Source organism: Mastigoproctus giganteus, chromosome 10, assembly GCF_048544385.1.
Source record: "Mastigoproctus giganteus isolate SK-2022 chromosome 10, ASM4854438v1, whole genome shotgun sequence".
NCBI lineage: Eukaryota > Metazoa > Arthropoda > Arachnida > Uropygi > Thelyphonidae > Mastigoproctus > Mastigoproctus giganteus.
The window spans coordinates 72396391-72421286 of NC_143584.1; the positions used below are offsets into that span (position 1 = coordinate 72396391).

At 36.6% G+C, this 24896-nt stretch overlaps 1 protein-coding gene across 2 annotated transcripts in view; it reads left to right on the plus strand.

Moving 5' to 3' along the window:
• Pcif1 (Phosphorylated CTD-interacting factor 1) overlaps positions 1-24896 on the plus strand; it is a 429173-nt gene that overhangs the window by 394312 nt on the left and 9965 nt on the right. For both annotated transcript variants that reach the window (XM_090384018.1, XM_090384020.1), the window contains one exon: positions 4881-4955. In XM_090384018.1, the coding sequence (XP_090240144.1) occupies positions 4881-4955 (75 nt within the window). The remainder of the gene's footprint in view (positions 1-4880; positions 4956-24896) is intronic.

Here is a 24896-nt window from a genome sequence, read left to right on the forward strand (position 1 = left end):
GATCTATCCTAGTTCCTATATTATTGGCTATTCTGGTGGCTGCTCGTTTCCCCGGATTTTTTTCCCTCCAGACGTCTACCAAGTCCCATTTAGTACAAACCTCGATTAATTCACGAAGCTCCCCCTGTACCATGATGTGGGGTACCCCCCAAAATTTTGTCCATAATGGGGTTAGGAACGCAATTCCAGTCCCCTGCCATTACAACCCACTGCACCCCCCCCCCTCTCATATAATTTCCTAGTCCCTGAAACAGAGTTTTCCTTTCTAAAGTGGAATTTGGACTATAGACACAGATTAGTCTAATTGTGAGCCCCCATAACTCCAATCCACTGCCACAACCCGACCTTCTGTATCCCCACCCGCCAGTCGTACAGTCCCTAAAATTGGAGGAACCACTACTATTCTCCCATCCCTGCGGATCGATTTGTCCCAAAACTCCAAAATCGTAACAACCGGTATCTGTTTTGAAACTGCTGGATGTCTGCTAAACTTGCGAAGTGAGTTTCTTGTAGAAACCAAATCTTCACCCCCATGTTCATCATAATTTGCCATATCATCCTTTGTTTGTTAACCGCTCTCAGACCCTGTACATTTAACAACATAAATGTTATTCTGGACATTATGAGCAGAACTTTACTAGAACTTTTGCTAAGATATTCCTATGTTCAGCATTTAACTTTAATTTGTTATTGGTGAGCAACACAGTAAGATCTCCAACATTCTTGTTTCTAATATTGGAAATAACGAAATCTCCCCAAGCGAACTGTATATTTACTATTTCACCCTCCTCATTTTCATTCCAAAGAAAAATTGGTTCTCCTCGAGTTGTAACAATTTCCACCAAGCTTCGCCTATATTCCCTGTATTGTTTTGTGTTTCCTACTACATTTAACCATTCTATTCCTTCGTATTCCCTTGTTTGTACGCCATCTGAATCCGAATCAGACCCCGAAAGTGTTTTGCAATCTTTCTTACCGCTGACAAAATTGATACCTCTTCCCCCTCTATTTTTGTTTCGGTCTCTTCTTGAATTTCCTCTGTTCCCCCTTTTGCTCTTTTAGTTTTACCGCTTATGTCTTCCTTCTCCCTCCGCTTACATACATTTTGTACTGAATTTTCCGCTTCCATGTCCCCAGTTAGTTCCGCATATTCCGATTGTGTTGCCAACATATCGTATGCTATTGTAAATGTTGGTGTGATTTCTTTAATCTGCGTCTCACCCCTCTGCACTACTATAGTTTCCGCACTCTCAGTGTTAGGCATATCTTTTGGCGGCTCGCTCGCTCGCTTTCTGCTGTCCTCCCCCACCAGCAACTCTTTCGGCAAACGTGCGTTCCAGGCATTGAATGAATTTATGTGTGGAAGCTCCGCATTTTTTACAATTATTAAGGCAATTGGCCGTAATATGACCTGTGCCATTACAGTTAAAACAACGTGATTTTTGGCATTCTGCTCCCAAATGGTCTTTACCTCCACACACCTCAAACAAAATTTCTGAACTCCTGGGTAATTTATTAATAATCTGTGACCCATCAAATCGATTATGTTTGGCACGGGCATTTTCATGTCAATATGAATTTGCACTGTACCTGTTTCTACGCCTGGCCATTCCTCATATTCTTTCCTGTGAATCTTAACAACCTTAACAAACTTGTTAAAAAAGCTCTCGATAGGACTATTAGACATTTCTAATAGAAAACCCTTTCAAAACCTTTTCTCTTGCCTCTACTGTTTTCAAGACCAACTGATATTTCTGCCTCGGTAATGGAGTTAATCCTTTTATTTCGTGAACCGAAACAACCTGAGTCACTCCCCACATTACCTCTCTAATTGGACAAACCTCTGTAGTCTGAAACTCCACTGTTCTTTCTCTAAAAAAAGAACTGTGCCATAATTAATCTCCGTTCCTTAAGGGAAATGAATAGTTAAAAATCCCGTGTCCTGCCTGACACCAGCAAAACGAAAAAAGAAAATATCTAACTTGGCAGAAATAAATTTCAAAGAAATGTAAAACAAAAGAAAATCGATCACTTACTACCTTCCTAAAGGAGGTTCCCCACAAGGGGTTAACCTCAGCTGAAAGGACCGCCGCTAACCTCTTGATATGATCGGACACTTTCCTAAACCTTCAGAACGAGTAGAACACATCTGAACGAAACAATTCACAAACTAGCCTCTAGGCGATTGTTTCGAGGCTATTGGTCCGGTGGGTGGGCAGGTACCCTGGTAATGCAACATGCCATCACAGTTGCGAAGTTATATCCATAATATAAGAGATGCCAAAGGGTGTTGGTAAAAATGTATTTTGAAAATGAAATGCACAAAGCATACTTATGGGTTTTGGTATTTAACTATATAATATTGGTGTAAATACACCATAGTTAACCCATAAATTTGAACTACATAAGTAGAGAAGGCGTCACTTTATTGTATCTCATATTGTGGTTGCCTTCACAACGAGATAGCGGTATTTCACTACTTCAAATAAATAACACTTCTCTAGTAGAGAAAACTACTGTTATTTATTTGAGATAAATATGAGTTACAATATGAGATACAATTAAAATGATGCCTTCTATACTACTTATGTAGTTCAAATTTGTGTGTTAACTATAGTGTATTTACACCAATATTATATAGTTAAATACTAAAACCCATAAGAATTATGCCTTGTGCATTTCATTTTCAAATTACATTTTTACCAACATCCTTTGGCATCTCTCATATTGTGGATATAACTTTGCAACTGTGATGGCATGTTGCATTACCAGGGTACCTACTCGTCCCCTGATGATGAAGCCCAATAGCCTCAAAACAATCATCTGGGTGGTGATATCCTCTGAAAATAAATAACAGTAATCTCCTCTACTAGAGAAGTGTTATTTATTTGAAGTAATGCAATACATCTTGTTGTGAAGGCAACCAAAATATGAGATACAATTAAAATGATGCCTTCTATACTACTTATGTAGTTCAAATTTATGGGTTAACTATGGTGTATTTACACCAATATTATATAGTTAAATACCAAAACCCATAAGAATTATGCCTTGGTCATTCCAAGTTCATCACTCCCTCTGTCTCTGCCCATTTGGAAAGAGGAGAGAGGTTCCCCAAGAATCAGATGTAAGTGTTGTTCTTTTTGCTATCAAAGTTAATTCTATTATTGAGAAACTTCACATGTATTTCCTGAAAATTAAAACGCTAATATCAGCAACTGTCTTCTCAGTTTTCATCCTGTGCATAGTTTCATTAAAAACACACACACACAATGCCATCTTTGTACTGGATTTCACTATTTTAAATGCAGTCATGCAGCATAAGGGCCTCAACTACAGGGCAATGACCAGACTAGTGGTTTCAGGTTCTCCCCTCTAAATATGGAAAACATTTTTGTTGAAAATTGTACCCTCATCCTGAAAAAATACTAAAGCTTTGACAAAATGTCATTCCAATATCACCGAGGCAAAATTATTGGAACTTATATTCAATAAGAAGATAACATTCCTTTAACACATCTGTGAACTATAGACAAAGTGCACAAGGGACCTAAAACTCTTACCTGCCATCTTATCTAGCAAATGGGGAGCAGAGTGCTGCTCTGCCTCTATCATGAATTTGTCCAAATCGTACATTTACTTTCTAAATGTATGTTCAGCATCTGCTTATGCTGGTTCCCAAACCACATTGGGATGGGGCAGGGATAATGACATGGTAGATGCTGTAGCCAGATCGTCATAACCCTAGAACAGGCAGTAATATGTACCGGTGTTTCTGGTTTACTGTTTAGTGGCAACACTCATGGCATGACATGGGTGGGTCAGAAACAAGCTGTATCAGATAAAACCTATAATCAAACTCTGGCAGTCTAGTCTGCATGGGAACTAAAGAGAGGAAGTTATTCTTTCTCATTTCCACATAGGACACAGTCATCTCAACAGGAAAGTTAGAAGGAAGGTTAGCTAATTCAAAGTTAGAAAGAAGGTTAGCTTCAAAACATTTGAAGTATATGATGAATAGTCCAAAGATAGACAAAGGGAAAAGTGGATTGATGGTATCAAGCAAGCATTAGAAGAAAATAGAATATCAGGAAATAGAAGAGAATGGAAGGCTGACTGCCCAGAAAGACTGATCTGTACTATCATAGTAAATGAAGCAGTCAGTTCTACATTTGTGAAAGAAAAAAAATCTTTTCATTATAGAGTTTGTTTTATTTATAAATTGACTTAATTTTCTTTTTATGTTAATATTTCCAAAAATATTTCTAATTTAACAGATATTAATGTCATAAATTTACTCATTACTAAAATGTGTTTTTATATATATATATATATTGCACACCTGACCTTGACTTATTACAGTAAACTTTACGAAATGTCATGTTTATAGTCTTCAATAAGAACAATATATATGCGTGCATGTGTGTGTGCAGATTACAGTATAAATGGAGGAATGTTGACCATATCAGATGTATTAACAATGGAAAAAATATAGGTACCTGTAAAATAAAATTAAATAAAAAAATACATAGTACTTAATGCTATAGATCCAATGATTTTTAACTTAAAATCATTGGATCTATAGCATTAAGTACTATATGTATTTTTTTATTTTATTAATTTTATTTTACCTTTTATTTTACAGGTACCTATTTATTTTTTCCATCGTTAATACATCTGATGTGGTCAGCATTCCTCTATACTCTAATCTACTTATCTATATTCCATTATGGTCGTTGTGTATTTCTGCTTTTACTGGCGGTGCCCCTTGTCCATAATCCATACTAATTTTTAATTATCATTCTTTTCAAGCCATTACTATTCACTACAACTACTATTAATACTTATTAATTCATTATATATATGGTGTAATATTGCAGATTCAAAAGAAAGCAGGTATTAATTGCTTCATTAGAACACGAGTATAGGCATGGATTTCAACACATCTGTCCAAGGTATGTACTGTTCATTTAATTTAGATATTTTATAGTGAATATAAAATAGCTTTAAGAAAAACAGAAAGATTCAAAGATAATTGTTGAACAATATGTTTATATACCAATGTCAAAAAAAATATCCATGAAGCTTGGCACAGTAAGTTGAAATAATCTGAAGCTTGGCACAGTAAGTTGAAATAATCTGAACTAATTCATGCAAAAATAGCAATAATACAAATATTACAAATCTTTCCTTGTATACACTATCACAGGACCAAATTTCACTTTTATCCAAAGGATTAAATTATAATTTACCACCCCGAAAACTACCTAAAAATAGTGTGTAATTGATATTGAATTTGGACTTCGTAATGTTCAACAAAAAGATTTATTTATTCAACAAGTTAACCAAGTGGTGAATAACATAAAAGAAACATGACTTCCTAAATTGAATACACATGACAGTTCAGGTTTACGTGAACTTCGGGAAAATTAAGACATTATTATACATAGGGCAGATAAAGGAGATACAGTTGTAATACTCAATAAACATGATTATATTAATAAGTTAGATTCAATTGTTTCAGATTCCTCCACTTATCAGCGCCTCCGTAGCCAGATGGGCAGGAGCAGCAGTGCGTAGCACACGCTTCTTGATTAGACCGGGGTTCGAGCCCATGCCCACCAAATACGGAGGATGCGGAAAGGTCAGGGAATGACCACTGCATATCTCCGAAGCAATATGGCCTTAGTTGCTAATGCTCCTAAAAACCAAATAACAAACCTCCACTTATCTTGAAGTAGACCCGGCACTATTTACCAATTTGGTCGATCAATACAATAAAACGTTAACCATGTATCGAAAAAACGACTACATTACTATGGCTCAGTTAAAGGAATTGAAGGCCAGAACATACAATATTCCTGCACTTTTCGGTGTCAGGTAAAATTACACAAGATTGGATTTCCTATTCGGCCTATTGTTTCCTACAGAAACTCGGTGTTTTCATCCTTTGCCACACATGTATATAGCATTATAAAACCCTTTAGACAGGTGATACAATTTGGGATTAAACACTACAATACACTATTTAATAACCTTAAGGACTGTAAACTTGGCGATAATGATAATTTCTTCTCACTAGATGTTACCTTGTTATATATAAGAATGTAAATAAATGTTGAATACATGTTAGATATGTTAAATGATAACTCTATATCAATTAATTATACGAAGTTTCCTATTAAAGATTTTTTTCACTTAATTAAACTCTTAGTTGAGGCCAACTATATCACCTTTCGCGACAAAGTATTCAAACAAATTTTTGGTTTGCTGATGGGATTGAGCTTGGGCAGCTTAATATCGGAAATCTGTCTCTCAAAGATTGAGCGTATACGTTTGATGCCTTTTCTACCCCGTATCATATACTATGGAAGGTATTTAGATGATGTTCTAGTTATTACTGATAGTACTATCCAAGACATTTTACATTCGTTTAATAGTATTCACTCTAGACTAAAATTTACATCGGAGAGGGAAGTGGATACAAAGTCATTAAATTTTCTAAATTCACGCTTATTTGGGACACAAATAAAATCTAATTTAACATCTATCGAAAACCTACAAACACCAGTATGCTTCTGCATTATAACAGCTATCACCCGTTCTCCTACAAGAGATCTATTATCTTTAATCAATTTCTAAATGCCTATAAATATTCAATGACAGAATCTGCTTTGGGCTCAGAAATACAAATATTAACCAGCAGATTCTTAAACAGGGGCTATCCCCTTGCTACAATAAACCGAATTAGGGCAAGCTATGGATAGGATACAAAATACTACATCAATCAACAATCATAATATTAAAAAATACTTTATTTCTGTCCCATATGTTGAACAGTGGCACAAACAGCTTAACAGATTTAAAGATACTGAATTTAAAATTGTGGCCAGGCCAATATGGAAACTACACACTATACTGAAAAACTACTCGGTCCTTTCCTCCTTTGCAACACAAATAAATGACCTGGTATAGATTTCTTGCGATGATTGCGAATTGTCTTCTCAGGGTTCTATGAGGTTTCCTCTGAATTTTATGAGGATTCTATGAGGTTTCCTCTGAACGCAGCCTCAGTTCGTGCTTCTCGTTCAGTGGCATCAAAATTAGCCTTTCGTGCCGTTAACATACTTTTTTCGTACTTTTTTTTAAATAAAAAACATACTTTTTTATGAGGCCAAAATAGTGTCCAGCGTAATTACACGAGAATTCTGTTAATGTTCGCCGCCCATTTCTAATCTCCAATTTGTGGGCTTTTACATGCATGTGCGAAGACAAATAATCCCTATTTAAGTTTCATGCTCACCCCTATTTGGTAATTTTCATTCCTGTGATAACGATGTAACGACATACAGTCAAAAAGAGTTGTCAGCTTCAGGAAGGAAAATCGTTTTGCAAATCTTTTAAAATATTTATTTTTTAATTGTTGTTAGATTCATATTTGATTTTTAATTATTTTTTACCGTGATGTAAGATTTTCAATTTTTTTTTTTTTTTTTTTTTTTTTTTCGTTTTAATTGCTGGAGAGTATCATACGGAAGTGTTCTACGTATTATATTGAGGTAGACCTCCTATTATTTTACAAATACACACATATATATATATATATATATATATATATATATATATTTTTTTTTAACTGCAGAAATGTGACATTTGAACCCTTGTTTGTGCAGTTGCCAGTGAAAGAGTATTTGTGGTATCATACTCCATTCTCACTTATTCACTAAAACAGCTGTTGATATTATGAATCTGTGTTTAATTATAGTGAATTGCTAGAATCAACAGTCATCACTTTCCTCCTCCCATGTTTTATTAAGCATGTGCTGAATTATTTTCATCATCGCTTTAAATCTCGGAGTATAATTTCCCTCTTTAGATGCTTTCAAAGAGAGCAAACAATTCAAACTTCTTTAGATGTAAAGGCCCTGAACTCCAATGGGTTTCTCAAGTGATCAGCTCATACTTGCTAATCTTACTGTTCACTTCCAAGTTATATTTTATCATTACAGTAAACCCTCATTAATCTGGATCCATACGTCGCTTAATCTGGACAGCTCTAAAAAAATCAAACGATGATTGGACTCAAAAGTCATACGTATTGTGTCCGAGATCATTGGGCCGTGATGACTCATGCTGCACAAACAACCTGGTTACCGGCTGCGGTTCAGACAGTTTGTGCTCCACAGTTACGTGCTTCTATCTTTTGTCATTTGTGCTGCGCAGTTAAACAATGTCTTTAAGTAAGCCTAGTGTAGGACAGAAGCGTAAGCATAAAACGCTTTCTCTTCACAATAAACTATCAATGATAGAAAAAGGAGCTTCGGTGTCTAGCATCTGTCTTGAGTACGGCATCACAAAACAAACTGTGTCAGATATTAAAAAGAAAAAAAGTGAAATTCATAATTTTGTTCTCAAGTTTAACGTGGAGAAAGAAAAAAGTAAAGTTAAACGAATGCGGATGCCTACTGATAAAACAGTAGATGATGCTGTACAAATGGTTTTCCCAACTTCATTCATCTGGTTTGGCTGTGCGAGGAATAGAAATTCAAGCAGCGGTGGAGAGACTGGCTGAATAGTTAGAAATTGAACAATTTAAAGCGAGTTCAGGTTGGTTTTTTAGATTTTGTAGACGGCATAACATTTCAAACAAGAAAATGTGTGGAGAAATTCTTAGTGCTGGTTTTGAAGCGTTGAGCCTTTCAGGAAACAACTGAATGATTTTATTCAAGAGGAGGGTTATCAATTGAACCAGGTGTACAACTTTGATGAGACGGGACTGTTTTGGAGAGCTCTGCTTGAAAACACACATGTCGAAGACTGAGAAAACCATTCCTGGAAGAAAAATAAGCAAGGAATGTGTTTCAGCATTGCTGTTTGCAAATGCTGACAGAAGCCATATGTTAAAAACTGTCATCGTTGAGGAAAGCTAAAAACCACGTGCCCTAAAAAACATTGTAGTAATGGATGATCTACCGGTACACTACTACAATTCCTGCAATGCGTGGTTTACCACAGAAATAACAATGGATTGGTTCCACAAGAAAGCTGTGCCAGAAATCATAAGACATCAAATTAAAGATTTGAAAATCCCAAAAGATGAAGTAAAGGCCTTGGTTTTGCTAGATAACGCACCAACCCATCCTGATGACAGACTCGTCAGTCGCGATAAGAAGATTAAGTGCATGTTCCTGCCACCAAACATGACATCTATTTTCCAGCCTATGAACCAAGGGGTGATCTACATGGCAAAGCGGCTCTGCAGAAAGAAGTTTTTGAGTGAAGTCCTAAAAGTCGAGGCACCACTAGTTGGTGAAGAAGACAGAAGAGGACAACAGACACTGAAAAATTTAAAGTCGTACAATGTAAGATCTATGATTTACAACTTTGCTGATGCTGCAAAAGAAATCAATTCAAAAACTTTGGCAAATTCATGGAAAAAACTTCTCTTAGATGAAGAGGCTAATCCAGAATCAGATGGTTGTGAGACAGAAGACTTTCATGAGACTCTACAACGAGGAGGGGAAAAAGCTGCATCCTTTGAGGAGATAAGAGTCATGGATGGAAGAAGATGATCCTGGCTACCACATCATGACCGAAGAGGAGATCGCAGACAGTGTAATGGGAGCAGCAGAAAGTTCAGATGAAGTGAGCAAGAACCCTCAGCCAAAAATTAAGGTAAGCGAAGTGAAAGACCACTTGAACATCATAATTCAGTACATTGAACAAACAAATGAAAACGTATCTGCCTATTATGAACACATACATGAATTGGTAGTAGAGGAAATAAACTGAAACAATCACAAAAAAAATAAGTAATTTTTTCAAACCAGTGAATGTGGCAAGTGATGTTAAGTGAAGATGAACCAGTGCAATCTTTTTCTAAGTGATTATGGACATTATGTATTTTTAATGTAAATACAGTATGTACATATGTATTTTTAATGTAAAATAAACATTAAAAATATGTATGTATGTATGTACATATATATTTTATGTTGTTTAAATAACCTTTACCCACATTACAAAGCATATTTCATATAATCCGGACTTTCATTAAAACGGACACCTCTCAGCTTCTATTAGTCCGATTTAATGAAGGTTTATTGTACTTGCTCTTTATTTCAGATTTAATAAGTCTTTTTTTTACTTCAAGGAGTCAGAAAGGTTTTCAGAAAGGAAGATTACTACTACTTTCTAGCCAGTGGTAGAAAAGTTCACATTGCTAAAAGTTCATGTTTGTTCTCCTTTTAACAACAGCTTAAAAGAAGCAAACATGAAATATGCAAATGTTCCATTTCGTAAGCCTATGGATCCTATCCATCATACTGTAGAAAACAAGATGATCATAAGCTATCAAAAAGAACACAACCACAATGTATGGCTTCACTTTCTTATAATACATTCTGAATGACAGGTACCAAGCTCTCTTCTTTTGTGATCTAGAAATGCTTAGAGAATGTCACTGGCTCACCAAAAGAGGTTTGCCAACTTGCTTGTTGAAACAACAGAGTTTATTATTACGTATGATAACACGTGGAAGAATTAACACAATACAACCCTTCTGCATGTCTTTTATGAAGAAATTGCACAAGAAACTCATATCAAAATGTCATTCAAGCCAAGCAAATCCTTGTTAAAAGTTAACTTCTCCCTGCAAAATTGGGGAGAGGGAAATATGCTAAAAGAAGTCAATCAGAAACACCAAGCTGCCCACTTAATTCAAGTTTCTGATTTCCTACCTATTTACACCAATGGTTCAAAATCTAGATTCTCTGTTGGATCAGGAGCTGCCTTTCCAGACATCATCACAATATGATGTAGTTTGGGAATACAGTAAAATGTCTGGAAGTCAGTTATCCGGAATAATTTGAAAGGCTGATCTTTTTTTTTTTTAACAGTAGTACAGTAAGCTCTGGTTATAGTGGCCACGTTTGCAAATTGAATTTTGATTATAATAAGCAAAAGATAGAGTTTACTACCTGTTTATAACAGATTGGACAAACAAAAAGCCCAATAAACTGAAAATTGTTTTTATTTTTTTTATGGTTGTGACTTCTTCTAGCATTCTATGTGACCTTCAGAAATGTGCTTTAGAAAGATATCATGGAGACTACTGGTTTTTCTCGGAAATCATTAGTGAATTTCAGATTATAGTTTGGCTCCAGATACAGTAAGAATAACATCGGCCCAAAACTATGCAATTTATTATTTTTCTCTATTTTTCTATGGTAAAATGTGAACGAAAAGAAAACGTGTAGTTTTCTTTTCGTTCACTGCAACAAAAAATGGAAATTAGTAATAGAATTAGAAAAGGTGAAAATTTAGCAAATCTCTCCAAGGAATTTAATGTGGGGATTTCAACGATTTACGACATCAAGAAAAATTCCAGTGCTATAACAGAATTTGTATCAAGTATGGATAGTGAAAGAGAATCTAGAAAAAAAAAAAATGTTGAAACCTGAAAATGCTTTAGAGAGTGCACTCGATTTATTTATTTTTTTTGTTTTCTTCAGAGCGAAGTTTAGGTGAACCAGTGTCTGGCCAAATGTTGTGTGAAAAAAGCATTGGATTTCAATTGAAAATTAAGAGGTAATGAAGATTTTAAGGCGAGAAACTTTCTGCAGACAAATCTGCAGCGGTGTCCTTTAAAAGTAAGTTTGCTTCAGTTATAGCAAATTAAGAGAAAGAAACATTTATAATGTTGATAAGATGATCTTATTATGGAAAGCATTACCAAGAAAAACCCTAACCGCTGAAAGAGAAATTCCTGCACCAATTTTTAAGATGAGAAAAGAGCGAGTTACAATTGCTACGTGTGCAAATGCCATTTGGAATGCACAGCTTGTCCATGCTCGTTAACAGTAAGTCAAAAAAACCAAGAGCATTTAAACATCTTTCTAATTTTGCTGTTTTGTATAAAAATCATAAAAATGGCTGGATGGATGTTTGTTTTATGAGATTGGTTTATAATTTTTTTTTATTTAATTTAATCGTAAAGTAAGATTAAATTTATTTAATCTTACCAGAAAATTTGGCTATCCAGAAGAGCTCTGGACACCAATTATTCTGGATAGCTGACGCTCTGCTGTATATATATATATATATATATTTGATAGTATGAACCAGAGCTGTAATGCTCAATACATTCTACGTTGATATCAATATTTGTAAAATAAGAAAAGTTTACCTCAACATAATACGTAGAACACTTCCGTATGATACTCTCCAGCAATTAAAACGAAAATCTTATATAACAGTAAAAAATAATTAAAAATCAAATGAACACAATTAAAAATCAATCTAACGCAATTAAAAATTAAACAGATTAATTAAAAGAAATTAACAAAAAAAATGCAAAACGATTTTCCTTCCTGACCATATGTTGTGATCACAGGAACAAAAATTACTGAATAGGGATGAGCATGAAACTTAAATAGGGATTATTTGTCTTCGCATGTGCATAAAAGCCCATGAATCAGAGTTTAGAAATGGCCAGTAAACATTAACAGAATTCTCATGTAATTTTATTTCGACAGTTTCTGCAATTAATAGTCTGATATATAGATGTTGGACAAGTATTTTGGCCTCGTTAAATTAAAAAGTATGTTTTTCATTAATGGCATGAAAGGCATATTCTGACGCTGTTGAACGAGAAGCAAGAACTGAGGCTGCGTGTTGATTAGCACAAAAATTCAGAGGAAAATGCGTAGAACCTCGGTACAACGAGTTGCAATCACCACAAGAAATGTTGTATACCAAGTCATTTATTTGTGTTGCAAACGAGGAAAGGACGGAGCGATTTTTCAGTATAGTGTGTAGTTTCGGTATCAGCCTGACCACAATTTTAAATTCGGTAACAAATATTAACCAGTAGATTCCTAAACAGGGATTATCCCCTTGCTACAATAAACCGAATTAGGGTACAAGCTAGGAATAGAATACAAAATACTTTATTTCTGCCCCATATGTTGAACAGTGACATACACAGCTTATCAGATTCTTTAAAGATACCAAATTTAAAATTGTGGCCAGGCCAATACGGAAACTACACACTATACTGAAAAATTGCTCAACCCTTTCCATGTTTGCAACACAAATAGGGGCGCCTCCGTAGCCAGATGGGAAGGAGCAGCAGTGCGTAGCACAAGCTCCTTGATTAGACCGGGGTTCGAGCCCGTCACCACCAAATACGGAGGATGCGGAAAGGTCAGGGAATGACCACCGCATATCCCGGAGCAATATGGCCTTAGTTGCTAATGCTCCTAAAAACCAAATAAATGACCTGGTATACAACTTTTCTTGCAGTGATTGCAACTCGTCGTACCAAGGTTCTACATGTTTTCCTCTGAATTTTCATGTTAATCAACACGTGGCATCAGTTCATGCTTCTCGTTCAACAGTGTCAGAATTAGCCTTTCATGCTGTTAACGAAAAACATACTTTTTTAATTAATGAGGCCAAAAAATATTTAGTGTCCAACATAATTATACCGGACTATTAATGCAGAAACTGTCAAAATTAAATTACATGAGAATTCTGTGAATGTTCGCCGGCCATTTCTAATCTCTGATTCATGGACTTTTATGCGTGCATGCTCGAAGACAAATAATCCCTATTCGGTAATTTTCATTCCTGTGATCACGACATATGATCGAAAAGCATTGTCGGCTTCACAAAGAAAAATCTTTATATTTCTTTTAATTAATCTATTTAATTTTTAATTGTGTTAAATTGATTTTTAATTATTTTTTACTGTTATGTAAGATTTTCGATTTTTTTCGTTTTAATTTCTACAGAGTATTATACGGAAGTGTTCTACGTATTATATTGAGGTAAACTTCTCTTATTATTTTACAAATATATATATATATATATATATATATATATAGGCATGCCCCGACTTACACCAGGGAGGGGATAGACATAATGTCAGCAAGTTTTACCTTTCAAGCATTGTTGCCCAGAATCAACATCTTCAGCTGATAGGTATGCTGCTGCAGAGGTTGACGGCTGTGGAAATTTAGAAGGGGTTTTTTCGAACACATCACAAAATTTCTCTGCTGCTGCAGAATCAGCACTGGCAACTTCTCTGCATACTTTAACATTGTGGAAACCAGCACGATGTTTGAACCTATTAAATCACCCATTGCTTGCCACAAACTTCACTTGGGGTTTGTCATACTTATCCTATCTTCATAAATATTTGTTGCTTTTGCTTGAATGGCCATTAGACTCATGAGCACTCGCTTCTGAATCTGATTTTCCATCCATATTATTAATAGCTTTTCCATCTTCGATATAGCACCTGAATGCTGTTTTGCGATCATTGTTGATCTTAAATGAGTTGATCTTTTAACGTGTTCTTTTATACACGCACTGCCCTTTAAAATAGTATTCACTGTCGAAGCAGTGAGATCTAATTTTCATCTTCATTTTTAAATCAATTTTGTTTTGTTTCCTAGAACTTCCACTTTCCATTGGTCACTTTCCCTTCATCATTGTAATAAGTAAATAGGAATGAAGAGAAATTTCTGAAAATTTGTTTTTTATATGATTGAAGATTTTAGTGAAGGGGAAACACATTTCCCCTTCACTAAAATACCACTTGGACGTACCACTTGGGAACACATTTGGGAACACACTTCACTAAAGGGAAAATATACATCTTACCCCTCTCGATCTTAGACTATAATGGATGCACTATTGCAGAGCCAACTGCAATAGCCAATGCTCTTGGGGAAACATTTTCAAACATCCCCAGAGTTTCTGGTCCTGAAATATAAAAGAGAAAAACAGGCACTAAAGGGCCTTTGTTCTTACAACAAGCCATTCACTATTTTGGAATTAAAAAGAGCTCTCTCACTTTGTAAAGCAAGTGCTCTTGGACCAGATGGTATCCATTATGAAATGATTAAGCACCTTTCACCAACATCTATGGATCACCTACTCCTTTTATATAACAAAATCTATACTGAAGAGCAGTTTCCAGATGCCTGGCACGTGGCAATTGTTCTTTCTTTTGCAAAGCCAGGAAAGGATCCTAAAATCCCTACTAATTATCGTCATGTCACTCTGACCAGCTGTCTGTGCAAAATCCTGGAGAGAATGGTTAATTTTCGTTTAATGTAGTATTTAGAATCAAACCACCTTCTCTCCAACATTCAGTGTGGCTTCCGCAGAAACAGGTCCACTCTGGACTATTTTATTAGACTAGAAACATCCATCCAGGATGCTTTCCTAAAACTTGAAAATTTGGTGTCTGTATTCTTTGACATGGAGAAAGCGTATGACACAACTTGGAGATTTGACATCTTAAAATCTTTGCATAGTCTCAGTTTTAGAGAGCATCTCCCCGTTTCTAGCCAAGCGGTCCTTCCAAGTTGGTGTAGGATCCACACTCTCTCATCCATTTTGCCAAGAGAAGGGAATACTGCAAAGATCAGTATTAAGTGTCACACTTTTCTCCATCAAAGTAAATTTCATCACAGAACAACTTCCTCCAATGGTAAATAGCACCCTCTATTTTGATGACTTTAGCATATTTTCTCAGTCATGCAACATGAGGGTTATTGAAAGAGAACTTCAACAAGCTAATGATCATCTCTATTCCTGCCCACTTGCTAATGGATTCGGGTTCTTGCCTCAGAAGACTATTTGCATACACTTTTGTCGTAAGCGTAATCTTCAGCCTGAACCTGAATTAAGGCTTGGACAAAATATTTCAGTAGTCAGATGCGAAATTCTTGGAACTTGTATTTGATAAAAGGTTGACCTTTCTAGATCACATCTGTCAAGGTGCCTCCGTAGCCAGGTGGGCAGGAGTGGCAGTGTGTAGCACACGCTTCTTTATTAGACCAGGGTTCGAGCCCGTGACTACCAAATATGGAGGACACATTCGTATGGAAAGGTCAGGGAATGACCACTGTATATCCCCGGAGCAATATGGCCTTAGTTGCTAATGCTCCTAAAAAAAAAAAATAAATAAATAAATAAATAAATAACACGTCTGTCAACTCCATACAGAGTGTGCGAAGGGCCTTAATATTCTTTGCTATCTGTCCTCCACATCCTGGGATGCACACCTATGCACCCTGCTACACATTTACCATGCACTTGTGTGATCCAAACTATACTATGGGTTCCAAGTATACATCAGCCAGAAGCAGCATACTCGATGGCTGGACCCGATCCATCATCAGGCTATCCATATCGCTACTGGAGCATATTGAACATCTCCTGGCCAGAGCCTATATGTTGAAGAAAATGAATCACCATTATTGCTTCAGCATAAGCAGTTGTCTCTTCAATATGCTTTAAAACTGAAATCCCTGCCAGATTATCCTACTTGGCCAACCGTTTTTGAACCACGATGGGAAAGTTTATACAACGCCCGTCAGACTTCCAATCATCCTTTTGGTATTCATCTCCACGAGCTACTCAAAGAACTTAAAATCAAGGTAGATAAGGTTGCCCAAACACCAAAGCAGCCCCTTCCAACCTGGCATGCGACTTTTCCCTTAAAAACTGGGGAAAGTCAGACACTGCATTGTCTGTCTACCTGCAGCTTTATTCAGCACACAGAGTTGAACATTCTGACTTTGGGCCAGTTTACACAGATGGCTCGAAGTCGGAATTATCTGCTGCTGTCTTTATAGACACCACCATATCACAGCAGATTCTCCCTGGATGTAGCATATTCACTGTAGAGCTGCATGCTATAGAGTAAGCCTTGGATCACATTAATAAATGCCAACACCAACAGTTCTTTTTATATTCGGATTCTTTGAGCGTCTTACAGGCTTTATTATCGGTGAGATATAATCCTCACCCAGTTCTGTCTCAAGTTCAGCCGAAAATCCACTCTCTCCGTGAACGTGAATACGATATCCACTTCTGCTGGATTCTCAGCCACATTGGCATTAGGGGAAATGATTTAGCTAACATTGGAGCCAAATCAGCAATTCCCCCTAATGATTGTTGCCTGTCAGTCCCCTATACAGACTACAGGCAAATAATACACCAAAAGATTCACTCCCAGTGTCAGGATTCATGGAATGGACAGACTACCAATAAATTACATGATATAAAGCATGTAATTGAACCACGGCAGTCTAATCTGCGCAGGAATCATAAGGAGGGAGTTGTTCTTGCCCGGACCCGCATAGGACACAATCATCTGACACATTCGTATATGCTGAGGGCTGATGACCCTCCTATGTGTGAGTCCTGTGACACAGTTTTAGCTATTAGACACATTTTAACCGACTGTCCAGAGTTTAGCTACTCGTTTTACCGCTTTTAACCATCTCACTGAGCCATATACAGTCAGATTTCATCTGACAATGACAAGGTGTCAACTGTTTTTACTTTTTTACAACTTAGTAATTTATATTCAAATAAAGCATATGTTTTTAGAATATATACCACCTTTTATACATATATGCATTCTGAACATTTTGACCTTTTAAATTTACCAGAATCTATTTTTACCTTGTCTTGGCACATAATAGTCATTGTTGCTAATGCACGAGAGAAAATTCTTATACCAAACCCGTGCATCTTTTACCACTTTTAAACGTCTTGCCGAGCCACATATGCTCAGTCAGCCATTGTCAGTTACAACTGACAATGATAATATATCTGATATTTTTACCTTTTTAAAGAGAAGCAATTTTTACTACTCTATTTAACCATACTTTATTTTATCATCTATCTGATGTTATATACTTATACCTTCTTTTTAATTTTTAATGTCTTAACATATGATCTGATAACGTTTTAGTTTAGAATACTAATCCTTTTATCTGTATAAGAACCTGGGCTTGGTGCATTACAGCTCTAGACACCGATGCATACCATTAGCTTCCAAATATCCATCTTGTTAAAATCAGTGGCTCATTGCTCCAACTAAACATATTGTATTAATGTACAATTTTCCAAATACACCAACTGTAAGGACAGGATATTAAAATGTCATGTCTGACCACATATACCAAATTCTATTAGATGTTTTTAATATCACAAATTTGGGCATTTAGAGAGAGTATACTGAGGGACAGCAGTATACATTTCCTGTAGGTCCAAACCCATACTGAATATTCAGCACAATCTTTCGTATCCAAACTCTAGAGGTAATCGCTCCGCCTATTCCACTGACTGTGAAACCTGTAAAAGACAAAAAATAAATACTATTTAGAAAAACACTACTGCAATTCAAACCAACATTTTAATTATTCCTAATATCTGAATAGCATATTGGGCATGTGCATTACTAGCCTCAAAAGCTTCCTTTGTTGCTCAATTCCAATCAAGCCATCATTGCACCAGTTCCAGTCCCAATTGCTAGTAATCAGGCAATTCCAAAGTGATATAAAACCCTCAACAAAGAGACTGCTATTTCTGAGTTAGTATTAGCAGTGGGAAATGACACAAGAAAGCAAGCTTATACAGCATCAGTGAGGGGACACTTCTAATATCACCTTAGCATTAGCAAAGGCACATGATGCAAGAAATCAAGCTTATATAGCATCAGCCAAAAAAAAAAAAAAAAACCCCAACCCCTTATTTCACCTATCCACTCGCTCCTAATGTTTGTCAATTTCTGCCTTGAATCTATTTAAGCTATCAACTTCTACGACAGATGGAAGTTTGTTCCAGCAATCACCCACCCGCTAGCTAAAGGCAAGCTTCCACACATCTATCCTACAACCGTCTTTTCTCAATTTGAATTTATGCCTTCTCAGGCGATTATTCTGAGCTAGAGGAAGAATCCCATCAGCATTCTCCAGGCACTGTAATTTGAAACCCTTTGTTCCATTCACTAATCTTGTTGCCTTTCTCTGTACTCATTCCAACAGTCCTACATCCTTCTTAAAATGAGGCCTCCAGACCTATATACAGTACTCATGGTGTGGTCTGACCATTGCCTTATACAAGGGGATAATCACCTTCTTATCCCTGCTAGAAAACTTCCTGTATATCATTGACAAGACACCATGAGCTACTCTTGCATATCGTCTGAACTGCTCAGAAAACTTCATATCTGCCTGCACAATCACCCCCAGGTCCTTTTCATTCTTTACCACTCTCAGTGTGGTACCACAGAGTTGATACGTTACTTTGGAATTCCTTCCCATTTTTGTCAATGTTAAACTTCATTTGCCACCTCTCAGCCCATCTGCTCAACTTTTCTAGATCCTATTGCAGCAGTGTGCTGTCACTAGTGTCATTAACAACCCTGCCAACCTTCGTATCGTTTGCAAACTTGGACAATAAGCCTGATATATCATTATATAAATACAGAAAACAACAATGGACCCAACACTGAACCCTGAGGGACTCCACTAATAACATTAGTCCACGAAGAGCAGTGTCCATTGATTACCACTCTCTGTCTTCTCCCACTCAACCATCCTCCCTTTATCCATAGCAGCAATTTAACTCCAATGTCACACTACTCCAATTTGTGCAGCAGTCTTCCATGTGCAACAGTATCAAAGGCTTTTTCTAAGATCCAAATATATGATATCAAAGTTATTCTTTGCACCCAGTTTCTTTGTGACTACATCATAGTATCCAATTAAATTAGGCAGACAAGACTTCCCCTTAACAAACCAATGCTATTTCCGAGCTATGAATGAAGTCTTGTCTAGATGATCCTGCTATGCTTCTTTAACCAGTGCCTCCATTAATTTCCCTGGAACAGAAGTTAAACTAACAGGTCTGTAATTACCTGTGTCTCCCTTTGATCCTCCTTTGTGGATTGGGGTCACATTTGAACATCTCCAGTCCATGGGTACCTCCCCTGAGTTCAAGGAAGCTCTCATAATAATGGCTAAGGGTTTGCTTACTGCCTTTGCCACCTCCTTTAATATAACTGGATAGATTCCATCCACCCCAGGTGCCTTTCTTGTGTATATCTTCAACAATTTCTCCTCCACTTTACTCTCAGTTATTACAAGATTATCTAGCTTACTGCCAGAGTTGAATACACCTCTGCCATTCCCCTCTGTGAATAATTCCTGATGTGTGAATGTTGATGCAAAATATTCATTTAGTTTGTTAGCTACCTGAGCAGGATGATCAACAGTTGAACCATCGATATCAAGTGGACCAATCTGATTCATTCCCTTCCGTCTAGAGTTTACATATGTAAAGAACTCTTTGCTGTTTTTCTTTACATCCTTTGCCAAAGATTTCTCATAATCTGCCTTCGCCATCGCATGTTAATTTATATGTATCCCATGCATTTTTCTTCTCTGTCACGTGTAATTAGTTCATCTGACATCCATTTAGGCCTAAATCTTGAACAATATTTCTTTGAATGCTTCCCATTTTTAATTTGCTATTGGTAACATCATCAGTTGGTTCCACCGTATAGAATTTAAATACTGTCTCAGACTACTGTAGTCATCTTTACGAAAGCAAAAACCCTTCCCTTTACCCTTGCCTCCCGAACATGCTGCTGTAGAAAACAATCATCCAATAAAACCACAAAAACCTTGCTAGTGTGTGAGTGATCAACCCACAAATTCCAGTCAATATTAAAATCTCCCATTATAAGACACTCTAATTTACTGGCCCACTCTATTTCTCTGCACAATTGCTCATTATACTCATCAGATTCATTAGGCCTATAACACACACCTACTCTCATTTTTCCTTTCCCTGTGCTTATGTCATACCAAACAGACTCAGTATTGCATTGTCCACCAACATCAATTGGATGCACTTCCTTAGATTTTATGTGTTTCTTAACTAACAGCATAACCCCTCCTCCCTTCCTGTCCTGTCTATCCTTTCTGTACACATTGTACTCCCCAAATTCCAGTTCCGCACTGCTTATGTCTGTGTGACACCATGTCTCTGATATCCCAACAATATCTGCCTTTGATGTCTTGAATAGCACTTTAAGCTCCTCGAATTTATTAACTATACTCCTAGCATTGGTGTACATGCAAGTATACGTGCACCTATTTCTACTCTTAGTTACCCTAACACAGCTCAAGTATTTACTTGTTCCACTATGACTCCCAGCAGTCCTGGAAATTCCCATTGCCTTGCTTTCCAGGCTGCTGCTCAATTGCATTTCAATAGAAGTAGTGCAAAAATCACTTTTACCTCTGCCAGCGTCTACTGTTAATCTATTAGTCCATGTATCCTCCCCCAAGCTAGCAGCTTTCCGACCCACCTAACTCTGCTTTGATAACATCAGCAAATATTCTTGCACCCTTTCTGTTTAAGTGTATCCCATCCCTGTAGAAGCAGTCTCTCCTGTTAACAAGCACAGACCTTTCCATACCCTCTAATAGTTTGTCTACTTCTTTGAATCTATACAAACTACCCACTTCCACAAAACCAGATGAACATTTTTTCCAACAATAAACTACCTGTCATTGACCATTCTGCCAACCTTCATATCAATTGCAAACTTTGACATTGGCCCTGGTATGTTTTCATCAGTATCAATATAAATACTTAAAACAATAAGGGACCAGCACTGAACCCTGGAAGACTCCAATAATAACAACTCTCTGAATTCTCCACCACAGCTATCCCTTTATCCATAGCAATAACTTGTCCTTAATTAATTGACAAATTGGAGCAATAACATTGCTCCAATTTGTATAGCACAAATTGCTAGTATGTCCAAGAGAATGTAAATTCTGCCAAACCCTGGACAAGACTGGATGAGAATTACATATCATTTATAAAGCCTGTAATGCATTTAAAGAAACTTTCACATATCTGTTCAGCCACCATTATTTCTCAATTTTAATTTATCGCTCCTTATGTGTTGACCATTCAAGCACTGAAACATCTCAATCAGATCTCCTCACTGGTACAAAGTTTCCAGAAACTGCAGTTTGTGGGTTTCCTATAGAAGCTCACTAATCTTGTTGCTCTTTTCTGCACCTGTTCCAAAAGATCCACATCCTTCCTAAAATGAAGCTTCCAGGCCTGTATGTAGTACCCAAGATGTTGCTTAATACAATGGGATAATCACCTCCTTATCACTACATGTCATTGACAAAGAGTTAGGAACTGTTCTGGCAGCCTGTTTGCACTATTCAAAGAACTTCATGTCTGACTGCATAACTCCCTCAGTTCTTTTTCATTCTCCACTTCCTACCTACAACTCTATATGCTACCCATCAATCTGTTTACTCTGATTTCCTACTTGTCTTCACTAACTGAGGAGTTGTATGCTATAGAGCTAACTTTGGACTACATTAAAACTAATAATTATCAAAGTTGTATGGTATTCACAGATTCCTTAAATGCATCACAGGCTTTATCAATGATATATATAATCCTCATCCAGTCCTGTTCATGGTTTGGCAGAATTTACATTCTCTTGGCCATGCTAGCAATTTTGCAATACAAATTGGAGCAATGTAGTATTAAGGGCAAGTTATTACTATGGATAAAGGGATAGCTGTGTTGGAGAATTCAGAAAGTTGTTATTATTGGAGTTCCCCAGGGTTCAGTGCTGGCCCATTATTGTTTTAAGTATTTATTAATGAGGCTGATGAAAACATATCAGGCCCAAAGTTTGCAGTTTATATGAAGGTTAGCAGAATGGTCAATGACGGTAATAATACTAGTAATATAGTGCAAGAAAGCCACAGGCTTTTGCTTCCCTTCTCATATAGGTAACTATCCAATTGGCTTTGAGTTTAAAAACCTATGAAGGCAACCTGTTCCAGCAATCGACTCGCTGGCTAAAAGAAAACTTCTTACAACTTAGTCTAACCCTCTTCTACTGTAATTTAAATTTATGCTCCCAATTTCTGGAATTCTCTGTAACAGTGAAAATTCTGCCTTCATTCATTTTACTAACCCTTTTCAGGGACTTATAAACCTCAATCAGATCACCTCTGAAGTGCCTAATTGCCAGACTGTAGCCGACATATTCAGAGACTTTCCTCGTATTATTGTCATTTCACCATGTGAGTTGCCCATCTTTGGACCCTTTCAAGATAGCTTAATGTCTTTTTTCAGATGAAGTGTCCATACTTGAACACATTATTCCAAATGTGGTCTTACAATTGCCTTATACGGTGCGACATCACCTCCATTCTATACAGCGTAATGTTCAATAAATCATCGATATGATACCATCTGCTTTATGGCTTACTGTTTACACTGCTCAGAAAACATCGTATCTGCCTGTATTATGACTCACAGATCCCTTTTCTCTGCCAATGTATTTAATTCAACCCACTATTTATTTTAGGATTGCTATTCCCCAAACATAGCTGCCACTTTTCTGACCATTCTTGGAAACTGTTAAAGTCATCTGAAGGAGCACTGCTTGCTACTAATCATTAACTACTCTAACAATCTTTATGTTATCTGCAAATTTTGACCTTAATGTCAAAATGTAATAATTTGATGGAATAAAAGGTCAAATTTTGACCTTTTATTCCATCATTAATGTCATTTATGAAATTCAGAAACAACAGTGATCCAAGCACTGATCCTTGGAAGACCCTGTGCCTTTATGTATTGGTGATATGTTGGCAAAGGAATCTCTCTGGTAGCCTGTCTGCACTGTTCAGAAAACTTCATATCTGATTGCACAATTACCCCAAGGTCTCTTTTATTCTCCACTAGTTGGTACATTTCTTTGGGGTTACTGCTACTCATATGCAGTACTTTGCATTTGTCAATGTTATACTTCAGTTGCAGCAGCATACTGTCATTACTGTTATTAACAACCCTGCCAACCTTTGAATCACTGCAAACTTTGACATTAAGCTTGATATACCTTCATCAATATCACTGACAAATATACAAAACAACAATGGGCCCAACACCGAACCTTGAGAGACATCACAGAGCAGTACCCATTGACCACCACTCTGTCTTCTCTGATTCAACCATCCTTTAATCCATTGAGCAACTTGCCCTTAATGCCATATGCTCCAATTTGTACAGTAGTCTTCCATGTGCAACAGTATCAAAAGCGTTCCTGAAATCCAAGTATATGATATTAAAATTATTTTTTTGTGACCACATCATAGTTTCCAATCAAATTGGTCAGACAAGACACTTCCCCTTGACAATCCCATGCTGTGTCTGAATTATTGCTGCAGTCTTGTCTAAATGATCCTGCAATGCTTCTTTAACCAGTGACTCCATTTTTACCCTGGAACAAGTCAATTCATCTACAACATCACCTGCATTATCTAAGACTTTCCCAGACCCAGTGCACAAGGGTCTAATCTGATTTGCTTCTTCCTTCCTTATATTCACATACATGAAAAATTCCTTATTTCCATTCTTTGCTTTCTTGGACAATGCTTTCTCATACACAGATTTCACCTCTCTAACCTTATCTGTGGTACTGTTGCAAATCAACTTGTAGCTGTTAAAGGCTTCAGTACTTTTTCTGTAACTGTTCCATGCTATCTTTTTTCTGCTCTATTTGACCAGCAAGCTCCATATTCATTCATTTTGGCATCCTGCTCCTGCAATATTTTCTTAATGGTATATATACGTTCATGGCAACTGTGATTTTTGCTTTAAAGATATTCCATAATTCAAGTGTATTTGCCTTCACTCTGCAATCTGCCCAATTAATAGATGCCATATATCCCTTTAAACTATCAAATTGACATTTCAAAGTCCACTCTTCTGAAATTAAAATCCATGCTTTTACCTTTAACTACTACAACATCTTTCTTCTTCTTCTTCCAACTATCTGCCATTGGTTCTTGTATTTTAAGCCCTGTGATGTCATCTAAATGATGAGTTCAAAAATATTCTTACTGCTATTATTCTGACATTCCAGCACAAATAATAATCATCTAGTTTATTTAGAAAAAATTTTTCCAATGGTGAGTTTTCCTTCTACTTATTTCAATCAATCTGGGCAGATTGAAGTCACC